Source organism: Neoarius graeffei, chromosome 2, assembly GCF_027579695.1.
Source record: "Neoarius graeffei isolate fNeoGra1 chromosome 2, fNeoGra1.pri, whole genome shotgun sequence".
NCBI classification, from domain to species: Eukaryota; Metazoa; Chordata; class Actinopteri; order Siluriformes; family Ariidae; genus Neoarius; species Neoarius graeffei.
The window spans coordinates 1,524,892-1,550,053 of NC_083570.1; the positions used below are offsets into that span (position 1 = coordinate 1,524,892).

The 25,162-nt window shown below is 41.5% G+C and overlaps 1 protein-coding gene across 2 annotated transcripts in view; it reads right to left on the minus strand.

The window, feature by feature from the left end:
• flvcr2b (FLVCR choline and putative heme transporter 2b) overlaps positions 1-25,162 on the minus strand; it is a 41,096-nt gene that overhangs the window by 11,640 nt on the left and 4,294 nt on the right. For both annotated transcript variants that reach the window (XM_060913561.1, XM_060913560.1), the window contains exons 2-6: positions 18,736-18,877; positions 17,680-17,820; positions 13,680-13,747; positions 5,011-5,114; positions 2,973-3,083 (exon numbers count right to left, since the gene is read on the minus strand). In XM_060913561.1, the coding sequence (XP_060769544.1) occupies positions 2,973-3,083; positions 5,011-5,114; positions 13,680-13,747; positions 17,680-17,820; positions 18,736-18,877 (566 nt within the window). The remainder of the gene's footprint in view (positions 1-2,972; positions 3,084-5,010; positions 5,115-13,679; positions 13,748-17,679; positions 17,821-18,735; positions 18,878-25,162) is intronic.

Sequence of the window (25,162 nt, forward strand, 5' to 3'; positions counted from 1 at the left end):
TCTCAAAAAAGTTGGGACAGGGGCAATAAGAGGCTGGAAAAGTTAAAGGAACAGCTGGAGGACCAAATTGCAACTCATTAGGTCAATTGGCAATAGGTCATTAACATGACTGGGTATAAAAAGAGCATCTTGGAGTGGCAGCGGCTCTCAGAAGTAAAGATGGGAAGAGGATCACCAATCCCCCTAATTCTGCGCCGACAAATAGTGGAGCAATATCAGAAAGGAGTTCGACAGTGTAAAATTGCAAAGAGTTTGAACATATCATCATCTACAGTGCATAATATCATCAAAAGATTCAGAGAATCTGGAAGAATCTCTGTGCGTAAGGGTCAAGGCCGGAAAACCATACTGGGTGCCCGTGATCTTCGGGCCCTTAGACAGCACTGCATCACATACAGGCATGCTTCTGTATTGGAAATCACAAAATGGGCTCAGGAATATTTCCAGAGAACATTATCTGTGAACACAATTCACCGTGCCATCCGCCGTCGCCAGCTAAAACTCTATAGTTCAAAGAAGAAGCCGTATCTAAACACGATCCAGAAGCGCAGACGTCTTCTCTGGGCCAAGGCTCATTTAAAATGGACTGTGGCAAAGTGGAAAACTGTTCTGTGGTCAGACGAATCAAAATGTGAAGTTCTTTATGGAAATCAGGGACGCCGTGTCATTCGGACTAAAGAGGAGAAGGACGACCCGAGTTGTTATCGGCGCTCAGTTCAGAAGCCTGCATCTCTGATGGTATGGGGTTGCATTAGTGCGTGTGGCATGGGCAGCTTACACATCTGGAAAGACACCATCAATGCTGAAAGGTATATCCAGGTTCTAGAGCAACATATGCTCCCATCCAGACGACGTCTCTTTCAGGGAAGACCTTGCATTTTCCAACATGACAATGCCAAACCACATACTGCATCAATTACAGCATCATGGCTGCGTAGAAGAAGGGTCCGGGTACTGAACTGGCCAGCCTGCAGTCCAGATCTTTCACCCATACAAAACATGGAAGATACGACAAAAAAAGACCTAAGACAGTTGAGCAACTAGAATCCTACATTAGACAAGAATGGGTTAACATTCCTATCCCTAAACTTGAGCAACTTGTCTCCTCAGTCCCCAGACGTTTACAGACTGTTGTAAAGAGAAAAGGGGATGTCTCACAGTGGGAAACATGGCCTTGTCCCAACTTTTTTGGAATCGGGGTTGTAAATGTATTTTGTGTATCAAAAACATACAAAAGCTCGATTTATAGACAAAGAACAGCGTGTATGCAGGGGCAGATAACCCAGACTATGAGAAACCGGATGTTTATTCCTCAAGCCTCGTGCAGTATTGCGACTGCGAGACTTCGCTCGTTCCGGTCATGCGCACGATCTGCATTTAAACGCGCCAAATGGTCATTGTTCGAACGATTTTCTCATTGTGCAGAGCGACATTGTTTACACCTGGGAGATTTTGAATAGCGTCTGCTGAGTGAAAGAATGGGAACACCAAGAAAGAAAATGAGATACGGCGGGCGGTATCTTCCTGAATGGAAGGAGACATTTAATGGTGTCATTGTTCAGGCGAAAAATGAGGAGTACGCGCACTGCACAGTTTGTGTGCGAGATATAAAAGTCGCGGCGTCTGGAGTTTACGACGTGAGGGAACACATGAGGTCAGCGAAATTTGCACCAGAACCAGAATCAGCCGCAAATGACGATGTTTGCAAAGCCTAAGACCGATGATCAACCGACAAGTGTAATAAGAGCAGAAGTTACATTCTGTAATTTTATTGCTCAGCACAATTTGCCGCTAGCTGTTGCGGACCACCTGACGGAACTGTTGCCGCGAATTTGCACGGACAGTACGATTGCGAAATCAAAACAACGCAAATAATCAAAAAGAGCTTGGCCCCCGAAGCTACACTACCGATCATCCAGCACTGCCGGACGTCGCCATTTTCCTCGATGATCGACGAATCCAATGACAAAAAGACGGACGAGCGACTGGCCGTTTTGGTGCGGATCTTCGACATAAACAGAGGGGCGAACTCAAGAATCATAGACATACCCATGTGCAATATCAAAATATATTTACTTATTTATTGATTTATTAAGTTTGGTGCGATTCGAAGGCTATAAGGATTTTATGGATTTCTTCCTCTGATACTACAGGTGGACGCCCAAAGGGGTTGACATGTATGTGATGCGAATCGGTGAATCTTACGATCTGTATTAAACATATGAAATAAATGTACAACATACAATACAGCAAGATTAAAACATTTCATGAAAATACAAAACTATAAATAAAAAAAAAAAGCAAGAAAAAGATGAACAGGAATGTCTCATTCTCATTATCTCTAGCCGCTTTATCCTGTTCTACAGGGTCGCAGGCGAGGTGGAGCCTATCCCAGCTGACTACGGGTGAAAGGCGGGGTACACCCTGGACAAGTCGCCAGGTCATCACAGGGCTGACACATAGACACAGACAACCATTCACACTCACATTCACACCTACGCTCAATTTAGAGTCACCAGTTAACCTAACCTGCATGTCTTTGGACTGTGGGGGAAACCGGAGCACCCGGAGGAAACCCACGCGGACACAGGGAGAACATGCAAACTCCACACAGAAAGGCCCTCGCCGGCCACGGGGCTCGAACCCAGGACCTTCTTGCTGTGAGGCGACAGCGCTAACCACTACACCACCGTGCCGCCCCGAAGAGGAATGTTTAAAAGTAAAATAAACTTTTTCCTGTTTGTTTTTTGTAATTGTGAAATGAGCTCGGGTGTAAGAAAGGTGCAATATAAATGATAATAATAATAATAATTATTATTATTATAATATGAAAGGAATAATGAATAACAAAATCGTCAAAAACCTAGTTTAATAATGAACAAAAAAACAAGAACGACAAATTAAAACAAAACTCAACCAACCAGACAAACAAATAAAGAGTATAAAGGTAAGTGAGGAGGAGAGTTTATTACCCGAGAGCTCCAGCGGTGATGAAGACGACCCACAGATGACCGAGATTCAACGTGAAGGCGTAAACAGCCAAACCAATCAGAGACAGCACATACACGGTCAGCGTAGTCTGTCTGAACACACACACACACAATTGGAACAGTGTGCTCCTAGACTGAGAGCAGCATGTGTGTGTTTGTGTGTGTGTGAGAGAAATGACCACATAACCTTTCCCCCAGTTAAGCGCTGAATTTTGAAAGATCTGAACGATTATCATTAACATCAGTAAAAACACACGGTGACATAGCTCCGCCCACCGAACCCTGACCAACCCACCGCCGGCTGATGAACCTGAACTGATATGAAGTGGTTTGTGGTGGTGATAGTAAGTTATTCCAAACGGATTTCAGGGAGAACTTCTCTTTCGTATCAAAGACGTACAAGCTGAAACAACAAGTTCATTTCAGAATCCTGGCGAAAGGTCAAAGGTCACCAGGATCATGCTGTTCTGGCAGCTGGATAAACAAACCTGAGTGAAGCAACAGGCAGAGATTTAAAACAAACCACAGCAGTGTGTGGTGAAACGAAGGAGCCGATTCACACCTCCTTACGATTTTATCAGTGTTTTACGTCCTTTGGATCAGATTTACATGGCTCGCTGTGCAAAAGTCTGAGGCACATGGAAGGAAAGAAATGCTGTCGAGCAAAAATGACTGAAAAATAATGAAATGTTTCAACACTAAAATACTATAAACAGTAAGCTGTAAGTCATAATAAATGAAACAGAATCAGTGTTTGATTTGAGACAAAATTCCCTTTGCTTTAAAATGAGCTGCAGGTTTTACTGAGAAGATTCAGTAAAGATTCAAGACCATTGTTACCCTCCCCAGGAGTGGTCGACTAACGAAGATCACTCCAAGAGCAAGGCGTGTAGTAGTCGGCGAGGTCACAAAGGACCCCAGGGTAACTTCTAAGCAACTGAAGGCCTCTCTCACATTGGCTAATGTTAATGTTCATGAGTCCACCATCAGGAGAACACTGAACAACAATGGTGTGCATGGCAGGGTTGCAAGGAGAAAGCCACTGCTCTCCAAAAAGAACATTGCTGCTCATCTGCAGTTTGCTAAAGATCATGTGGACAAGCCAGAAGGCTATTGGAAAAATGTTTTGTGGACAGATGAGACCAAAATAGAACTTTTTGGTTTAAATGAGAAGCGTTATGTTTGGAGAAAGGAAAACACTGCATTCCAGCATAAGAACCTTATCCCATCTGTGAAACATGGTGGTGGTAGTATCATGGTTTGGGCCTGTTTTGCTGCATCTGGGCCAGGACGGCTTGCCATCATTGATGGAACAATGAATTCTGAATTATAGCAGCGAATTCTAAAGGAAAATGTCAGGACATCTGTCCATGAACTGAATCTCAAGAGAAGGTGGGTCATGCAGCAAGACAACGACCCTAAGCGCACAAGTCGTTCTACCAAAGAATGGTTAAAGAAGAATGAAGTTCATGTTTTGGAATGGCCAAGTCAAAGTCCTGACCTTAATCCAATGGAAATGTTGTGGAAGGACTTTTGCCACTCACAGATATGTAATATTGGATCATTTTCCTCAATAAATAAATGACCAAGTATAATATTTTTGTCTCATTTGTTTAACTGGGTTCTCTTTATCTACTTTTAGGACTTGTGTGAAAACCTGATGATGTTTTAGGTCATATTTATGCAGAAATATAGAAGGGTTCACAAACTTTCAAGCACCACTGTATATGCTGATCAGACATATTACACACTTTCTGTAACATTTAATTAAACAAACAAACAAACAAACCCAGAACGAACGTTTGGACTCTAAAACGTTTTTGTAAATGTTGTGACTTGATAATGTAGAAGTCGTAAAACAGAAATCTATAACAAAGTTTGTATAAAACAAACAAAAAACGTTCCTAAGACTTTTGCACAGTTCTGTAAATAAGTAAATAAATAGAAATGTTTTAGTTCTGTCCGGATCCTTAATAAAGTCTTTGGTTTGTGTGGAGGAGTGCATTCCTTTCTTTCTTACTTGTACGTTTTGGTTTTGTCCAGCCAGATCCCACAGATGAGTGAGCCGACCATTCCGGCGATGACGATGGTGAGGCCGATTCTCCCAGCATTCACCTCTTCACCCTGAAACACCAGCAGCTGTAACTCCCAACACCGCACCTACTGTACACTTTGGCTTTTAAACACAAAATTAATGACGACATCTGCATTACGCAGCTGCAGTTTTAATGCTGCAGTCAGTTTTTAGCCCTTTTCATCGTTAACGCTCATAATTTAACTCTAGCGTCCACAGTGCTCAGCTTCAGCTGGAATTCTTTTGTTTCGATTTTTAAAAAAATATTTAACCAATAACTTAGCTGCAACACGAATATTATTCAGGCTCACTCAGCTGTCATTCTGTTTTTGTTGCTTTTTTGCATTTTCATTACTTAACACCCCTAATGTAGTGATGTATATTAGGGTGCATCAGTCGCCCCCTAAAAATGAAAAGTTCCTCCGATCATGATGCATTTTTGTTTTTATGTTCCTTTTGGTAAGAAAACACACTGGGTGAAATATTTTGACAAGATTTAAAAGTTTACTGGTGGCACCAGGAGCTCAAAGTTATGGAAAAAGCTGCTATTTTATGAAACATTATGGCACCTTATAGAGTAGACCAAATACAGTGGTGCTTGAAAGTTTGTGAACCCTTTAGAATTTTCTATATTTCTGCATAAATATGACCTAAAACATCATCAGATTTTCACACAAGTCCTAAAAGTAGATAAAAGGAACTCAGTTAAACAAATGAGACAAAAATATTATACTTGGTCATTTATTTATTGAGAAAAATGATCCAATATTACATATTTGTGAGTGGCAAAAGTATCTGACCCTTTGCTTTCAGTATCTGGTGTGACCCCCTTGTGCAGCAATAACTGCAACTAAACGTTTGCGGTAACTGTTGATCAGTCCTGCACACCGGCTTGGAGGAATTTTAGCCCGTTCCTCCCTACAGAACAGCTTCAACTCTGGGATGTTGGTGGGTTTCCTCACATGAACTGCTCGCTTCAGGTCCTTCCACAACATTTCCATTGGATTAAGGTCAGGACTTTGACTTGGCCATTCCAAAACATTCACTTTATTCTTCTTTAACCATTCTTTGGTAGAACGACTTGTGTGCTTAGGGTCGTTGTCTTGCTGCATGACCCACCTTCTCTTGAGATTCAGTTCATGGACAGATGTCCTGACATTTTCCTTTAGAATTAGTTAGTATAATTCAGAATTCATTGTTCCATCAATGATGGCAAGCCATCCTGGCCCAGATGCAGCAAAACAGGCCCAAACCATGATACTACCACCACCATGTTTCACAGATGGGATAAGGTTCTTATGCTGGAATGCAGTGTTTTCCTTTCTCCAAACATAATGCTTCTCATTTAAAACAAAAAGTTCTATTTTGGTCTCATCCGTCCACAAAACATTTTTCCAATAGCCTTCTGGCTTGTCCACGTGATCTTTAGCAAACTGCAGACAAGCAGCAATGTTCTTTTTGGAGAGCAGTGGCTTTCTCCTTGCAACCCTGCCATGCACACCATTGTTGTTCAGTGTTCTCCTGATGGTGGACTCAGGAACATTAACATTAGCCAATGTGAGAGAGGCCTTCAGTTGCTTAGAAGTTGCCCTGGGGTCCTTTGTGACCTCGCTGAGTATTACACACCTTGCTCTTGGAGTGATCTTTGTTGGTCGACCACTCCTGCGGAGGGTAACAATGGTCTTGAATTTCCTCCATTTGTACACAATCTGTCTGACTGTGGATTGGTGGAGTCCGAACTCTTTAGAGATGGTTTTGTAACCTTTTCCAGCCTGATGAGCATCAACAACACTTTTTCTGAGGTTCTCAGAAATCTCCTTTGTTCATACCATGGTACACTTTCACAAGCATTTGTTGAGAAGATCAGACTTTGATAGATTCCTGTTCTTTAAATAAAACAGGGTGCCCACTCACACCTGATTGTCATCCCATTGATTGGAAACACCTGACTCTAATTTCACCTTCAAATTAACTGCTAATTCTAGAGGTTCAGATACTTTTGCCACTCACAGATATGTTATATTGGATCATTTTGTTCAATAAATAAATGAGCAAGTATAATATTTTTGTCTCATTTGTTTAACTGGCTTCTCTTTATCTACTTTTAGGACTTGTGTGAAAATCTGATGATGTTTTAGGTCATATTTATGCAGAAATATAGAAAATTCTAAAGGGTTCACAAACTTTCAAGCACCACTGTATCTTAGATACACATTTTTAGTACATATTCTAAATATATTATCAAGCACAGTTTGAGTTTTAGCTGTTCATTGAATCATTGTTCAACTACTTTTAAACGTAAAGGTTCTTAACATGATCTCTGGCTCACAAGAAATCAATAAACGGAGTCCAACATTGTGATTCAAACCTTACACGAAACATAAAATAAGCGTTTTTTTTGGCAAAAAATGAACCTCATGGTGCCACCATTAGACTTTTGAATATGGTCAAAAAATTTTACAGGATGCCTTTATTGGTGAAAAGGAACACCCAAACAAAAACGCATCAGATTTTATGAAAGTGAGGGCAACTGATGCACCCTAATGTATATTATTCAGCATTAGCTAATTAACAGTTATTCCACAAAATCAAGTTGTATATGAGCTGACAGACGACGAGGTGTGTAGCACCGAGAATTTTGAGATACAGAGCATTTTTATTTTTAGCAAATTCGATAAATAAAAACTTCATACAAAACGTCTGACAAAATAATTTTTGCTTACAATGTCAAGAAATCGGCGAAATGACAGGAGCAATTTGTGAAAAATGCGATGATAATTCTTGGGGAAAAAAAAAAGGTATGTTCTTACCATCAAATACTTTCATTCCATACTTTGTTCCTTTGTTGTTGTTGTTGTATTTTTTAGGGGTTTTGTTTTCGAGTAGTTTTTATTTTGTTGCAGCACGCTCCGCCATTTTGTTTTTCTCTACTCATGGTATATGAGCTGATATCCTAGTAGTAGAGTAGCCAATCAGAGCGTGCGATTGCTCATATCCAGTGAATGTGAATAGAATAAAATTATTTACACTCGACTATAATTCTGTATTTAGGTTTTTTAATATTTAACATTGATAATTTAGCTACAAAATGTAGACAGAATTTATCATCCTGGAGTTCAGCGTTTTGTCCTAAAATTCCTAAATCTAGGTTTAAATTGAGGCTAAATTTATTTCAATACTTCATTATTCCATGATATGGTGGTTCTCCCGGTGTATGATTCTATACTTTAAAATTTCCTTTTTTTTTAATCCTTAACTTTTTGTCATGAGGTTGCTGGTGTACTGTAAACAGAAGGAGATGAAAACAGACGCTGCCCTTTGAACGGACGTGGATTTTTTAACATTTCTGAACATGCTGGTGGATCATAAATCAGTTTTTCCAGTATTATTTACCGGGGCATCTTCACAGCATGGGAAAGATTTTCGTTCTGATCACCAGGAAACACAAATCTAACACAGTTAAAGTTTTATATTCTCCACAGTGAGTCCTGAAATGTTTGCAGATTTAATATTAGACAGTGTTTGGTTGCTAAATGTGTTACAAATATATAGTGGGGCAAAAAAGTATTTAGTCAGTCACCAATTGTGCAAGTTCTCCCACTTAAAAAGATGAGAGAGGCCTGTAATTTTCATCATAGATACACTTCAACTATGAGAGACAGAATGAGAAAAACAAATCCAGAAAATCACATTGTCTGATTTTTAAAGAATTTATTTGCAAATTATGGTGGAAAATAAGTATTTGGTCAATAACAAAAGTTCATCTCAATACTTTGTTATATACCCTTTGTTGGCAATGACAGAGGTCAAACGTTTTCTGTAAGTCTTCACAAGGTTTTCACACACTGTTGCTGGTATTTTGGCCCATTCCTCCATGCAGATCTCCTCTAGAGCAGTGATGTTTTGGGGCTGTCGCTGGGCAACACGGACTTTCAACTCCCTCCAAAGATTTTCTATGGGGTTGAGATCTGGAGACTGGCTAGGCCACTCCAGGACCTTGAAATGCTTCTTACGAAGCCACTCCTTCGTTGCCTGGGTGGTGTGTTTGGGATCATTGTCATGCTGAAAGACCCAGCCACGTTTCATCTTCAATGCCCTTGCTGATGGAAGGAGGTTTTCACTCAAAATCTCACAATACATGGCCCCATTCATTATTTCCTTTACACGGATCAGTCGTCCTGGTCCCTTTGCAGAAAAACAGCCCCAAAGCATGATGTTTCCACCCCCATGCTTCACAGTAGGTATGGTGTTCTTTGGATGCAACTCAGCATTCTTTCTCCTCCAAACATGACAAGTTGAGTTTTTACCAAAAAGTTCTATTTTGGTTTCATCTGACCATATGACGTTCTCCCAATCCTCTTCTGGATCATCCAAATGCTCTCTAGCAAACTTCAGACGGGCCTGGACATGTGCTGGCTTAAGCAGGGGGACACGTCTGGCACTGCAGGATTTGAGTCCCTGGCGGCGTAGTGTGTTACTGATGGTAGCCTTTGTTACTTTGGTCCCAGCTCTCTGCAGGTCATTCACTAGGTCCCCCCATGTGGTTCTGGGATTTTTGCTCACTGTTCTTGTGATCATTTTGACCCCACGGGGTGAGATCTTGCGTGGAGCCCCAGATCGAGGGAGATTATCAGTGGTCTTGTATGTCTTCCATTTTCTAATAATTGCTCCCACAGTTGATTTCTTCACACCGAGCTGCTTACCTATTGCAGATTCAGTCTTCCCAGCCTGGTGCAGGTCTACAATTTTGTTTCTGGTGTCCTTTGACAGCTCTTTGGTCTTGGCCATAGTGGAGTTTGGAGTGTGACTGTTTGAGGTTGTGGACAGGTGTCTTTTATACTGATAGAGTTCAAACAGGTGCCATTAATACAGGTAACGAGTGGAGGACAGAGGAGCCTCTTAAAGAAGAAGTTATAGGTCTGTGAGAGCCAGAAATCTTGCTTGTTTGTAGGCGACCAAATACTTATTTTACCGAGGAATTTACCAATTAATTCATTAAAAATCCTACAATGTGATTTCCTGGATTCTTTCCCCCCATTCTGTCTCTCATAGTTGAAGTGTACCTATGATGAAAATTACAGGCCTCTCTCATCTTTTTAAGTGGGAGAACTTGCACAATTGGTGGCTGACTAAATACTTTTTTGCCCCACTGTATTTGTGAGGAAAAATCTTAAATCAGATGGATGTTCCTCAGTTAAGCAGCTCTTAACTACAGATACATTTAGTAAACCTTCCTTTGCTGTAAAGGCAATGAATGAATGAATGATTATATCTATCCCGCTGCTGTTTCCTGCAGTTCTCTAATCAGCCACGCATCAAATCACGCAGATACCAAGAGCTTCAGTTATTAATGTTCACAATGTTCAGACATCAGAACGGGAAAAATTGTGAGCTCACAGTGAAGTGTGACTTCCTTTCTTTCACTGTGGCAGTACACGTGTTGGCTTGAGCCAGATGAGTATTTTTGGTTTGAGTATTTCAGAAACTGCTGATCTCCTCCTGGGGTTTTCACACGCAACCGTCTCGACACAGAATGGTGCGAAAAGAGGAAGGAAGGAAGGAGAGAAAAAAAAACCCTTGATTGAGTGACCGACAGTTCTGTGGGTGGGAAAAACAAACGCCTTGTTGATAAGGCATTTCACTGGGCTGCGACAGCTTGCGAACGTCATTCGCAAGAGAGTTTCAAAAGCGTCTTGAAACATTCGCGGGGCTTCTCAAGTTCCTCGCATGAGTCGTAAAGTGTCGCTCCTTCGTCGCTGAAATTTTGAACATGTTCAAATAATCCGTGCGACAAAATTTCTCTCAAAATAGCCGCAAATGTGTCGCTGGTGTCGCAAAGCCGTCGCAAACCCTTCTCAAGTCAGTTTCCGTGAGGCTTCCTCTACTTCGCTGCCTGCCGAGGGAAAGCCGGGCTGCGACAGCCTGCGACTAGTTGGAGACACGACAACTGCGGTAAAATATGCGAATATCAGTTCAGTGCGATTCCAAGTGAAAATTGTCGCTAATTCGCATATTTTATCGCAATTGTTGTGTCTCCAACTAGTCGCCGCCCAGTGAGATACTGTTCTAAATAAAGAACACATGTACACGTGTATGAAACTTGTGTCGTTCACATATTCAGTGTTTCCGGCTGTAGGCTGCTCTCACCACCAGCCCGAGTGTGTTGTTGCCCCTTTTCCACCAAAGCAGTTCCAGGGCTGGTTCGGGGCCAGTGCTTAGTTTGGAACCGGGTTTTCTGTTTCCACTGACAAAGAACTGGCTCTGGGGCCAGAAAAACCGGTTCCAGGCTAGCACCAACTCTCTGCTGGGCCAGAGGAAAGAGACGCTTACGTCAGCGGGGGGCGGAGTTGTTAAGACCAACAACAATAACAAGATCGCGAAAGATCGACATTTTTAAGCGACGAGAAGCCGCAGCTGTACAAACGCGAAGTCATCCATTATTATTATTATTGTTGTTGTTGCTGCTGCTGCTTCTTCCGCGTTGTTTTTGCTTCGATATTCGCGCCAAGGTTTATGCAAACGTAGCGACGTAACTGATGTATACAGCGACGTAATGACGTGGCTTCCCTTAGCACCGCAAGCTATGGAAAAGCAAACTGGTTCTAAGCTGGCTCGCAAGTTGAACGAGTTGTGAACCAGCACCAGCACCGGCCCCGAACCAGCCCTGGAACTGATTTGGTGGAAAAGGGGTATGTGATAAAAACAGAGCTGGCACACAGGGTGAAAGTTTGGAGGACAGGACACACCAGCGGGCAGAAACGTGTCTGCTCCTGATACAGTACACATCACGGCTGAGGTCATGGTGAAGCAAGAAAAAAATAAAGGAGAATTTAGGGACACATGGCCTTAAATTCTAAAAAACTAATAAAATTGGAAGACTACGATTCGAATTCAGTAGCTTTCGGTCACTAAACAAAAATAATTGCGTGTCAGGAAAATTCTTTTTATGACCTACACTTGAAAAATCCGAAAGGCTTGACAGCTTTAAAGTTTCACAGATTTATTTCCTGGGATATCAGGTGTATTGTGATTTCTTTGAAAATTATATTTTCACATCATTTAAATTTTTTAAATAATATCAATTACAAATTAGGTTTTAATCTTTAAAATGACCATGCTAAAATGTTCACAGGTTTCTTTTATGGACACTTTGCTGCGATATCTCAGGTATGACGATTTCGTTTGATAATTTAAATACAACAAAAACAAACTCTGGAAGAATTTGACTGGATAACGTTTACTACGGTTTTAAATCCTTAAAAAGGTTATTCGCATTTTTTATTCACAGTTTTTTCCCCCCCTTTATGTTTTCTTGAATACACTTTCATGAGCTCTTGATTTTTAAAATTTTGTATTCTTTTGATAATCTAAAAACAATAGAAACAAACCGGGAAACATTTTAAATATTTTCTTCTGTTTCAAATCTTTAAAATTTAAAAACGTGTTAATATAAATAATTTAAAGCACAATTTTTCAGGTTTATTTCTGAAATTTAATTACAATAATAAACACAATTATGTACTTATTTCACTTAAATACTGATTTTTTTTTTTTTGCCAGTAATTTGTCAGCTCTCCTCCACGTTGTGTATCATAACCACGTCGACCGTAAGTACCAGGATGCATTTTATTTTATACCTCAACCTTTTAAATGAACGCAAATAAATGCTTTCTGAAATTCGTTGTTTGTTCATTAAAACTGGCTTCACGTTGTGCAGTTTGAACAGAGAATCTGATGTTGCATTTGTAAATTCAAATCTGCTGCTTTGTTTATGAGTAAATAACCCGTGGGTGGATCACGCCAACTGGAGGCGAGGAACGAAGGAAACGTGAACATACCGTACGATGCTCCTGCGTACCACAGTTTGTTTTTCTTTTGAAAACACTCAGTGCGTTTACATGCACATAGAGAAAATCGAATTTCTGCTGTAGCTCGACTGAAATCGAAGTTCTAAATGCCATGGAAACACCTTAGCTCGGCTGAAATCGAACCAAACTGGATTTCTCGTAATCGAGCTACGCGACCTAGATTATGCGATTGTAGCCGAGCTACTTAGTGCATGTAAACCCTATCGAGCTACGTAGTCGAGCTACTTACTTCAGCACTGCCCCTTCCGGAAGTGACGGGTGACGAGACCACAAGCGGGAAACACAACCGCCTCGGTCGGCATGACAACAGTAGTAGTAGCGAGCAGCAGAAGAGGTCAGGAGGAACAACGTCTCTCGATGTTGCTGACTGTCCTCGTCGTCGTTCTTCTTGTGAACATGGAACTGATAACTTTGTTTATACTCTTGAATAGCTCTTCTTCATGACGACAACCGGAAGTGTACCAACACGATGGGGCGTGTAGCGCCACCTGTGGCTCGGGTGCACAATGTACCTCACACAATAGCTCGATTTCCTTGTGTGCATGTAGGATTGGATTTCTCTGGCACCCCTGCTGGGACCCTTAGCTCGATTACCGACAGCAGCTCGATTTGGATGTGCATGTAAACGCACTGAATGATAGCGATAGATATGGTTTAATGTTGAGGACAAAGAGGAGCCGTGATCTGTGACGATGTTAATTGAGTCGTTGTAAAAATGGCTGCTGATGGAAAATGCTTCAAACTTACCGGATAGTGTTTGATGATCATCTGGTTGAGCAGCGTCCCCACGGCGTAAAAACAGCCGACGTTCAATCCTGACAGAAAACAGACAAATATTTACACACGACCAGAGCACTGCCGAGTTCTGGATTCTGATTGGTCAGAAGGTGTTGATCAATTTTCTAGAACAGCAGCTCAGGTTTATATAGAAACTCCGTGGTAACGACTCCTTCAGAACAAGCGATCCGCTGACACATACATGTCAACCTATACGGATTGTCCGGAAATTATACGGATTTTAGCTCATTTCAAGGGCGTACGGGCGTATAAACAAAGTCTTACGGATTTTCAGTATTTTCTGACCTAAATTTATTTTGTGTATCTTACTTGAACATCGTCAGCTGATCGTCGCAAAAACATACAAAAGCTCGATTTATAGACAAAGAACAGCGTGTATGCAGGGGCAGATAACCCAGACTATGTGAAACCGGATGTTTATTCCTCAAGACTCATGCAGTATCGCGACTGCGAGACTTCGCTCGTTCCAGTCATGCGCACGATCTGCATTTAAACGCGCCAAACGGTCATTCGAATGATTTTCTCATTGCTTACACTTGAGAGATTTTGAATAGCGTCTGCTGAGTGAAAGAATGGGAACCATACCTGTCAACCCTCCCGTTTTTCCCGGGAAATCCCTTATTTTGACTTATTTCCCGCTGTCTTCCCGTTTTTTTATTTTCCCAAAAATATCCCGTATTTTCACATTATATAAAAGTCCCGTATTTTCACAATATAAAAAAGTCGGTAGGTCCAGAATTCATGATGCACCTCTGACAGGAGTTTACAGCAGGAAGACAGGCCATGAATTCACGTCCCCGCCCTCTCAGGCATCAGTAATTACATAACTACGTCCGGAGGCGAGGCTGAACAAGTGATTAGGTCCAGTGTTGCCAGATTGGGTGGTTTCAAGTGCATTTTGGCGGGTTTTGAACATATTTTGGGCTGGAAAACGTCAGCAGTATCTGGCAACACTGATTAGGTCTGAGGTGAAGATGGCGATGCTAATAGCTAAGAAAAACTTTAGCCTCTCTTTCTTTGATGATTTCATCAAGTGCGTAGCTGGAATGTTCCCAGACTCTTCCCTCGCAAAGAAATTTTCCATGGGGAAAACGAAAGCCTCCCAAATAATCAAAGGTAAGCTACACATGTTTACATTAAGTATGTCCTGGCTAAGACCTCATAAATAGCCTAGTGTCAACTAATTGGTGTATTAACTGTTTTATCCACTCATTGTCTATTTTATTTTCTATCTGAAACTTACCCATTTTAAATCACTCTTGGTTTAATATTTTATATTACTCTTTATTACTCTATCTATCTATCTATCTATCTATCTATCTATCTATCTATCTATCTATCTATCTATCTATCTATCTATCTATCTATCTATCGTTCCGAGGCCATGACTATGGTAAAACCATAATAAATTGCAATGGAATTGAATTTATTGACTGGTTATATAATGACCTCTCTTATTTTAACATAAGATCCGTATTTTAGCCCTTAATTTGGGAAATAACTGGTACCACTGAAAGCAAATAAAAATAAATGTATAGTTTATTCACAAATGCACTCTATAAACCATAAGCATATTGAGTTTGGGTCTTGGCTATCACCAACATGCACCAGAGTACAGGAAATCACAAATACTAGATAGAAAATTGTCCCCCATTCAACTACACACCCACTTTTGGTGAAGGGTATGACTTTCCGAAATTTTCCCTTATTTTGAGTTAAAAATCTGGGAAATATCCCTTTTTTTCAAACCTCAAAGTTGACAGGTATGATGGGAACACCGAGAAAGAAAATGAGATACGGCGGGCGGTATCTTCCTGAATGGAAGGAGACATTTAATGGTGTCATTGTTCAGGCGAAAAATGAGGAGTACGCGCACTGCACAGTTTGTGTGCGAGATATAAAAGTCGCGGCGTCTGGAGTTTACGACGTGAGGGAACACATGAGGTCAGCGAAATTTGCACCAGAAACAGAATCAGCCGCAAACGACGACGTTTGCAAAGCCTAAGACCGATGATCAACCGACAAGTGTAATAAGAGCAGAAGTTACGATCTGTAATTTTATTGCTCGGCACAATTTGCTGCTAGCCGTTGCGGACCACCTGACGGAACTGTTGCCGCGAATTTGCACGGACAGTACGATTGTGAAATCAAAACAACGCAAATAATCAAAAAGAGCTTGGCCCCCGAAGCTACACTACCGATCATCCAGCACTGCCGGACGTCGCCATTGTCCTTGATGATCGACGAATCCAATGACAAAAAGACGGACGCGTGACTGGCCGTTTTGGTGCGGATCTTCGACATAAACAGAGGGGCGAAGTCAAGAATCATAGACATGCCTGTGTGCAATATCGGCACGGGCGAGGCGATTTTCGACATGCTGGACGAAGTTCTCAGGCAAGTTATATCTATTTATTTATTTATTAAGTTTGGTGCGATTCGAAGGCTATAAGGATTTTATGGATTGCTTCCTCTGATACTACAGCTGGACGCCCAAAGGGGTTGACATGTATGCTGACGATAAACGGATTAATCACTGATGTGCTGAAGTTCTCTGTAAGGACATGTTTATTTAACTCCTTATTTACAGAAGGAGTCTCCAGTGTCAGATATAAAACTGGAACAGAGGAGTTTGCACTTCTTTGTGGTTTCTAGGGAACACAACTAACTGCTTTTTTTTTTTTTTTCCTTGCCTCAGTATAAGGCCCTGTCCACACGGCAATGGATTCAGGTGAATCCGATACAATCGTTTCGGCCTGGCGTCCACACAGCACCGGCGTTTTGGGTGCCCCAAAACACAATCTTTTGAGAACGGGTTCCAGAGTGGAAAGATCTGGCAACGTTGCCATTGCGAAGTCGTCTGGATAAGTAGAACGGATTTGTTTACGATGACGTCACAACCACATGACTGTGAGTGCTTCACGCCGGGTAGAAGTGTAATGAACTCAATGTGAGTTGTCAACAAATCCTATAACTTGGTTCATGAAACGCGCTAACAAAATATTTTCACTGTGAATATTTATTGTGTAATGGTGCAAAGTGAGACAGAGAGAGAGAGAGAGAGAGAGAGAGAGAGACAGAGAGAGAGAGAGAGAATAGCCCTTAGGGCAGAGTCAATCCCGCCAGCAAAAATAGGGAAAAAAAGGAGCGATCTCACCTCTTCAGATGTTGGTTTAAGTCCTACAATACATTCCTCAAAAAGGGCGGAGAAGAACAAATTAATCCATCAACGTGTAGCATTCAATTTATTCCGGACCATTAAAGACGCCGCCTTCCGCGTAGAATCATACGTCATCCTCGCCGCCATATTGGATGGGTCAAAGCGGAGAATAAAGATGCCTCATTCATGTGCTGCGTTTAACTGTACCAACAGGTTTACCGTCCAAACGAGATCACATGGGATTACCTTTCACAGGTGAGACTGGAAAAATACTTTTCATTGTATTTGGTCATTATAATGTAATTTTACGAACAGATTTTTCTGACTTTGTGGCTAATATGAAGTCTCGCGCATAATAGTTTATGCGCATGCGTCCTTACTTCTTCTATTGTTCTGGTGTCTCCGAAGGGACCGTCTTACAGCGCCCCTACAGGTGTGGTATGTGTATTGCATCGTTTTCAGCAAGCGTCGTGTTGCTATATGTATCTGATATTTTACTGATCGTTGCCCATGTGGACGCGATATTTTTTTAAATAACATCTCGTTGCCGTTGTCGTGTGGATGTAGCCTAAATGTTCTGTCTGACTGTTAGCTAATTTAGCTCGCTAACAATATCGTAAAAAGCATCCCTCAGGGACGGACACGCTGCCTCATGTCTCCGAATACGGTCCGTAATTAGCTTTAATTTTAAATGTGTTTATTAATTTTTTTTGGTGGAATAAAGACTGCAGTAGAAAAGGTGGTGGAAGTCTTTGTAAAGTCTTATTTCTGTGTGTGTGTGTGTGTTACCATAGCTGATGATGAGCAGGACAAAGGGAGTGTTGCGGAGGAGCTGAAGGATAGAGGACAAGTATGAATAATTCTCTGTGGGGATGAGACGAGCTGAAGCTTGAGACTGAGATGGAGGAAGAGCAGGTCTCTCCTCGAAGACTGAGAGAGAGAGAGAATTACAAATTGATATATTGGTAAAGATTGCGTTATATCCTATGTGAAAAGACATATTGCAATTTTTCTTCAGAAACACTCCAGGAATATCTCTCTCTCTCTCTCTCTCTCTCTCATATCTTACACACACATGACTTACCCTGTATGAATCGATCAGAATTTCTTCACAGCCAAATATGAAGCGCACAGTTTTTTTTTTTTAAATCGGTAAATTAAAAAGCAGGTGAAGGTTTTATAAAGCGACAGAATGTTCACTCCATTCTGTCTTTATGTAAAATAATCTTCCTTTCATCAGGCTGCAAAGGGCGTCTTAGAACAACACCGTGTTATTTCTGCTGTCTGGAGGAACCGGGTGAACAACATACACACATGAGGTAAGAGCTCAGATCCGGGCCGAGGCCAAATGCTGCAACGTTAGCAAAAGTGAAACTAAATTCATGGAGCCACCCTGAGAGTCTGATCTGGCCCAAAACTTAATGGGTTCTTCCTTCACCCATGCTACAACTTTCCACCAAATTTCAAGAAATTTAGGCCTAACCCTTGTTTTTGCGTAATCCTGCTTACAAACACACAAATAAATCGAAATTATAACCTTCTCGGTGAAGGTAATTAAACTGTGGTGAGCAGTGCATTCATGGGAAAACTGATATTTCAAAGCACCCTCACTGAAAATTTAATTTGAAATCTAAAAGAAAAACCATTTAAGCGCCTGCATACTTCATGCATCATTATCATCATCATCTCTGCTCGGGCCGGTGGTTCCACTGATCACAAGAGAAGAACTAAAAATACCAAGCAAAACTTAAACATGACAACAACGAGTGAGTCAGTGAATGAGTTTTGGCTCGGCTCAGCTCAGCTCAGCTTGGCTGCATTCCCACATTATCATGGCTTCCTCACCGATCAGCACCAGGATGAACAGGAACGTGGCCACGCCCGCCGTGATGTAGAACATCACTTGAATGTGACCGGCCAGCTCATCCATGTCTTCTACATTCGGAACCAGGATCGGTGGAACCAAAAAGCCAATGGCGATCCCAAGCTGTGAGGTACAAATCAGCAAAAAGTCAATGTTTTAAATCAACATCAGTGTTAAAAATAGTCCTGACCTTAAAGTTATCATCTCTAAACAGGAAAACAAGAACAATTAACAAATCCCAAAATAAAGAAGAAGCTTCTAAGGGTTAAAGTGAGAAAATTTTATGGAATGTTTCTGATCAACAGCAAAATATTGCAGTATTATTACGAACAAAATGGGTGGAATCACTCAAAAGCTTTGGAAATACAATAAGAAGCTTCGACTTTTTTTATTTTTAATATAAAAAGTGATTAAAAAAATCAACACTGAAATTTTATATTATATTATATAGTTTAATGGCATTTAGCAGACACTTTTATCCAGATTGACGTACAACATACCCAGAGCAGCCTGGGGTGGGAAGAGTTGATACCTTGCTCAAGGGCACTTCAGCCATTCCTGCTGGTCTCGGGAATCAAACCAGCGACCTTTTGGTCCCAAAGCCACTTCTCTAACCATTTGGTCATAGCTTCCTCATATATACGGTACACTATGACTATACCAGGGCTCGAAATTCATATATTTTTTCACCAGCCAGCCGGACTAGTTCCCTTCCAAAGTAACTCGCCAAACAGAAAATCAACTCGCCAAAATTTGTTCATGTATGAATTTTACTTCTGTCAAAAATAACGCAAAAGAGAGTCGTTACCATTGTTCATGACTAATGTGCATTTATTTCAAGACCCGAGTATTTTGATACTGTTGTTAAATACATAAATGAGAACAACACAGAGCACCATAATATAATATCAACAAATAATAATATATTGGAAAACTTGGCAACTTGGTGTATGAGTATTGAAAACAAATATACTTACTATCATGACTATAGCACCCAAAATATGTCCAACATGCTTTCTGTATTTAACCATTTATGAGAGAGAAAGCATTAGAAGCTTCATATTGACTAGGAATCAACTTGAAAAAAATGAATTATTCCATAAAAATCGTATCGCAGCCAAGGCCTACCCTGCTCCCACGTTTGCTTATAAGTCCTTTGTTGTTTCTCCTTCTCGTACGCTTTATCGGTGGCCTTTTTCTCCTCTTCAGACCGAGGTCACTTTGTCCCCGTTTCTGTACACCTTTCAGAAAATTCCACATTGCAACGTAGCTTTGGCAGATGTAGATGTAAACAACAACAAAAACACGTGTTTAAATTGGCGATAATGTGGCCACATCTATTGAACTTGATAACGTGATTACCGCAATATTCAACAAGATGCGTTATATGCATGCGCAGTAGTGAAAAAAACGACAGCCCGACTCGTACACGACATGATTCGGAATTCTTCTGTATTTTCCGTCCTGCCGATAAACACATCGGTTAACACAGACACGGCACGCGCTTAATATGTGGCAGCTTTAGTTGACGGTGTGTCTGAATTAGGGCTGTGCGATATGGGAAAAAATGAATATCCCGATACATTTTCTCCATTTCACGATATACGATATATTGAAATCTCCTCTAAAGGACCCCATGAAATCTAACTTTTACTCTTTACTGTTTTGACTACAATCCCTGCAGATTAAATAACATTCTTGGTTAACTTTACAGGTGGTTTTCAACAACACATTTTAAATTTTCATGTTCGTGATTAATCACAATTGAGCTGAAATAAGACTATTTTTATTCAACAAAGATGTCGCACAAACTGAAAAAACAATCTTGAAAATTGCAACATATGGGGTGGTTTTGGAGAACGAGGCCGCTATGGTCATTTGTTTAGCTCGTGGGCAAGTAGTTCGGAGTTTAAGAGACTCTTCATACTGTACCGGGTGAGTTTTCAGGTGATGGAACATATTTGTAGTGCTGCTGCCTTTCGTGATGACAGTTTTTTTTTTGCACACTTTACAAACTGGCATTTGCTGTTCCACGTCCTCCTCGCAATATCCAAAAAAATGCCAGATGACTGACCCCTTACTAGTTCTTTTAGGAACCAATTCGTCCGCTTCCATTTTTAATTTGTCGCTGAAATTGACAGAGCTTACACGGTAGCCTATGCAACACCAGCGATTGCACGAACTGAGTCAGCGCTGTAAATTGAAACTAGAAAATCTTCCCACAAGTTCCTTTCAGCACCTAGATGTCGCCCGGGATTGGCTGGCGAGTGCGTGACGTTATTGTTTTTTTTACCCTTTGGCAGCCTCTCACGTTACTGCCTGAGGGACAGGGAGAAAACCACCGGAAAAGGTTTTAAACAAACACGAAACAAACGCAAGTCGGCAGATGACCATAAAGTACTCGATAGTTGCGATATAATAATTTTATGTATCTCACACAGAATTTTCGAAGATATATTGAGTATATTCGATATATCACACAGCCCTAGTCTGAATCTTCGCTTCATATATAATTTTTATTTTCAACTAGCCAGCCGGGCTGCCTAGTGACAGGAATTACCCTCCAAATGACAAATTAAGTCGCCTCGGGCGACCGGACCACCGCGAATTTCGAGCCCTGTATCCAGTTATATACAAAATTTCACAATCTCCACTGTTGGAAATATCATTAATATGGCAGACAGAATAGAACTGCCTGTTTGCAAAATCTAAACCCCTAAACGACAGGAAATTACCTATAGAAGCTGACACAGCAGTGGTGGTGAACTGTTCTGCTTGCACAGTCATGATCTGCGTGGAAGAGTCATCAGAAAGAAACCCTATCTGCAACCTCATCAAGAAAAGTAATGTCTGATGATTGTGAAACAAGATTGAGATGAGCCAAAGGCATTTTGGGAAAAACTGCACTCCGTGGACTGATGAAGTAGAAATGGAACTCTTTGGCCATAATCACTAAAAGGTACATTTGCAGAAAATGGAGTAGCATTTGATGAAAAGACGATGGTGCATCGACTCCTGCCTCTTCCTAATTGTGTTTTATTAACACTTTAAGACACTGAGAAGTTATGATCCTGTCAAATTTTACTTTCAGAACACAAATACCTCAGGAGTTATGAAAGAGGACTTTAAACCAGTGTGATCCGTTTTCTTCATGAAGCTTAACGAGGCTTAAAGCTTATGCAGTAACCTGCTGCCATTGACTATATTTAGGTCAGAACATTTCCTAATTAACTTTGCCAAGTTTAATACATTTCACAGAAAATACATCATTGTAGGGATGGATTGCCATGCCGTAGCCATAGTAATCATTTATGAACCATCTTCTCCATTTCACTGTACAGCATTGAACACACCAATCCCTGTACTCGATGCCATGTTCTATCTCCACCCATTCTTCTGACTCCCTGTAATGGTATTGGATACAGAGATGATACCGGATGCCAAATACAATGACGTCACGACTGTGCTTTAAACCCGCGGCGAAATCAAAATACTTTCTCTCTGGCGGTGGGTTTCCACGCATGAAAGAGAGACGTCATTGCATCTGTGCTACAGGAGAACAAAGGACAAAGAACAAGCTATTGATACCGGACCTTTAGCCAAAGTTCAATCTATTTGATCTTCGCATAATTGCAAATAATAACTGAACTGGCTAGTTACTGCAGCCCACGCAGTATTTTAAAGAGAAAAGGTGACCAGATCCCTTTTCCCTTTTGCAACGTCGACGAACTACAAACAAGATTCCTTCCAGGTCATTGGACGACCAACAAGACACCGAAGATCTTCAGCTGATGAGCTGTAAAAGTGAAAGGAACAGAACTGTTTTCTCCCTGGACCTGCACTCCGTGCTGTCTTCGGATAACAGACGGAGCACTTTCAGTCGCCAGACAAGAGCAATCTCAAGTAAGGCTGGCATCCGGGCAATTGTTAGTCTTAGTTGTGGCTAGTTAATGTGAAGAGTGCTGTTTATTTGAATTCATTCATGGTTTAAATATATGCATTTTGATTTATATGAAAGTCGGTCTTAGACCGTGTGTTGTTTGATTTACTTTGTTTACTATCTGTATTTAGTTAGATCGTGCATGTGTTCTCTCTCTTTTTAACTCCCTCCGTCGTACTACACTTCTCCACATTGGGATTTCAGGAGTAGTTAAAGGTTGAGTAGAAGTTGGGTTTAAGGCCTAGCCGAGACTAGTTTAAACTACAGATCCTTTGTCTCCCTTTTTCGCACCCTCCTTGTTGACTATCCCCCTCTAGGCGGGGCCTAGCACAAGGCTCGCGCATTCCATACACATACACACCTACTCATACATGCCCCTTTTCCACCAAAGCAGTTCCAGGGCTGGTTCGGGGCCAGTGCTTAGTTTGGAACCGGGTTTTCTGTTTCCACTGACAAAGAACTGGCTCTGGGGCCAGAAAAACCGGTTCCAGGCTAGCACCAACTCTCTGCCGGGCCAGAGGAAAGAACCGCTTATGTCAGCGGGGGGGGAGTTCTTAAGACCGACAACAATAACAAGACTGTGAAAGGTCGCCATTTTTAAGCAACGAGAAGCAGCAGCTGTACAAACGCGAAGTCATCCATTATTATTGTTGTTGTTGCTGCTGCTGCTTCCATGTTGTTTTTGCTTCAATATTCGCGCCAAGGTTTATGCAAACGTAGCGACGTAACTGACGTATACAGCGACGTAACTGACGTGGCTTCCCTTAGCACCGCGAGCTATGGAAAAGCAAACTGGTTCTCAGCTGGCTCGCAAGTTGAACGAGTTGTGAACCAGCACCAGCACCGGCCCCGAACCAGCCCTGGAACTGATTTGGTGGAAAAGGGGTAACACACAGACACCCTCACACAGACACACATGAACACGTGATTTCCCGATCACATTTTAACATCCACTTGCCCTACATTGTAAACTTGCATATAGCTTATTACTTCTGATCACCATTAGTGCCTTAATTATCATCAGGCCAAAAAAAAAAGTGTGTGTTTCTGGTTACCCGACCGACCCTAATCCGTACCGCCCGACCCTAAACTTTTTTTTTCCTTTTTTTCCCCAGTCGCGACTTTTACATATAACCCAACCGCGTGAACCGGAAGTTTTTGTCACTCACTGGGAAAATCAGGGCTTTCCACAAGCGCCGGCTGCCGGCCATACAGCTGACTACACAATTAAGTCCAGCCAACTACTTTAATGACTTATTTTTGTAGCCCACAGGCTCTAAATATTAATTTTCGATTTTAATGAAATTAAATGTTTATCTAACGGACTGACAATAATGTCAAACTGAACCGCACATGCGGTGTGTGCGCGCGCACTCAGCGGAGGCAGTAGTGTGTCGGGGCCGTCGGAGGGAACAGAAGCAGAGATGACGCTTATTTTGTCTTTCACCTAGAGACATGATTCAAACTTTAAAACGGAGACAAAATTCTCCTGTGTGGATCTGGCATTCAACTTTTTTGCTAGGTTCTATACTTTTTGATCAGTCACAGATCAAACACCATGAGCAAATCTGGAGAAATTCAGGCTTTATAATGGGGCGCTGTCCCATAGACTCACATTATAAACGTGGCAGCGCTTTTACTGCAAAATCAGAAAAGTCACTTGTTTTTAACTCGCTCTAGTGTCCACATTTTTTACACTAGGGACAAAAAAATTACATTAATGTGTTCATGGGAGCCTTGTAGCACTCAATGCGAAAGAATTTTGTGAATAGCTCCTTCCGTTTCCGTGTAAATCAGCGTTGTTCGAGGAGAGGGAACTGAGAAAAAGTGCTCTTTGCTTGTCATATTGTGTCTTTTCCCTGCACCGTTACCAAGGTGACGAGCTCCACTCAGGGAGCAGAGAGGGGCGGGGCTGCTCTCTCTCTCTCTCATGGTGTATTGAGCTATTTCACTCACGTGACCAAGTCATGTGATGCTGCCATTTTGGACGGCACGGCTCGAATCAGTTTGAATGCGAGGAAGGCGACAAACGAAAAACATAAAAGAAAAAGGAGTGAGATGCAGAAAACACCTTCACTATCCAGCGACGTAGGGCATTTACAGGGCGAGCAGAGGGAGAGGGATTTGCAAAAATTGAGGTTAGCAGGCTTAGAGAACGATGTTTACCTGCTTCCACCAGGATTGTTCACTGACGTACGGAAGTACACGAAGCCCTCGTCTTTACCTGACTTCAGCCCACATGATCCGTATACCTATGTCGTTAAAAACCCATCGCCATACACAGGTATTGATCTGAAAGCGTATAAGAGTTTGGATACCTACAAATATTTTGTGTCAGGCTGGGTAACATGCCTACATCAGCAGGTCGTCCCTGGAGCCGGTGGTCGCCATCTGATTACAGCTAAGGTTTGTTCACATTTTCATTTACTTTCGGTCCTCAGGATAAACAAAATGTTATTAAATGTCAT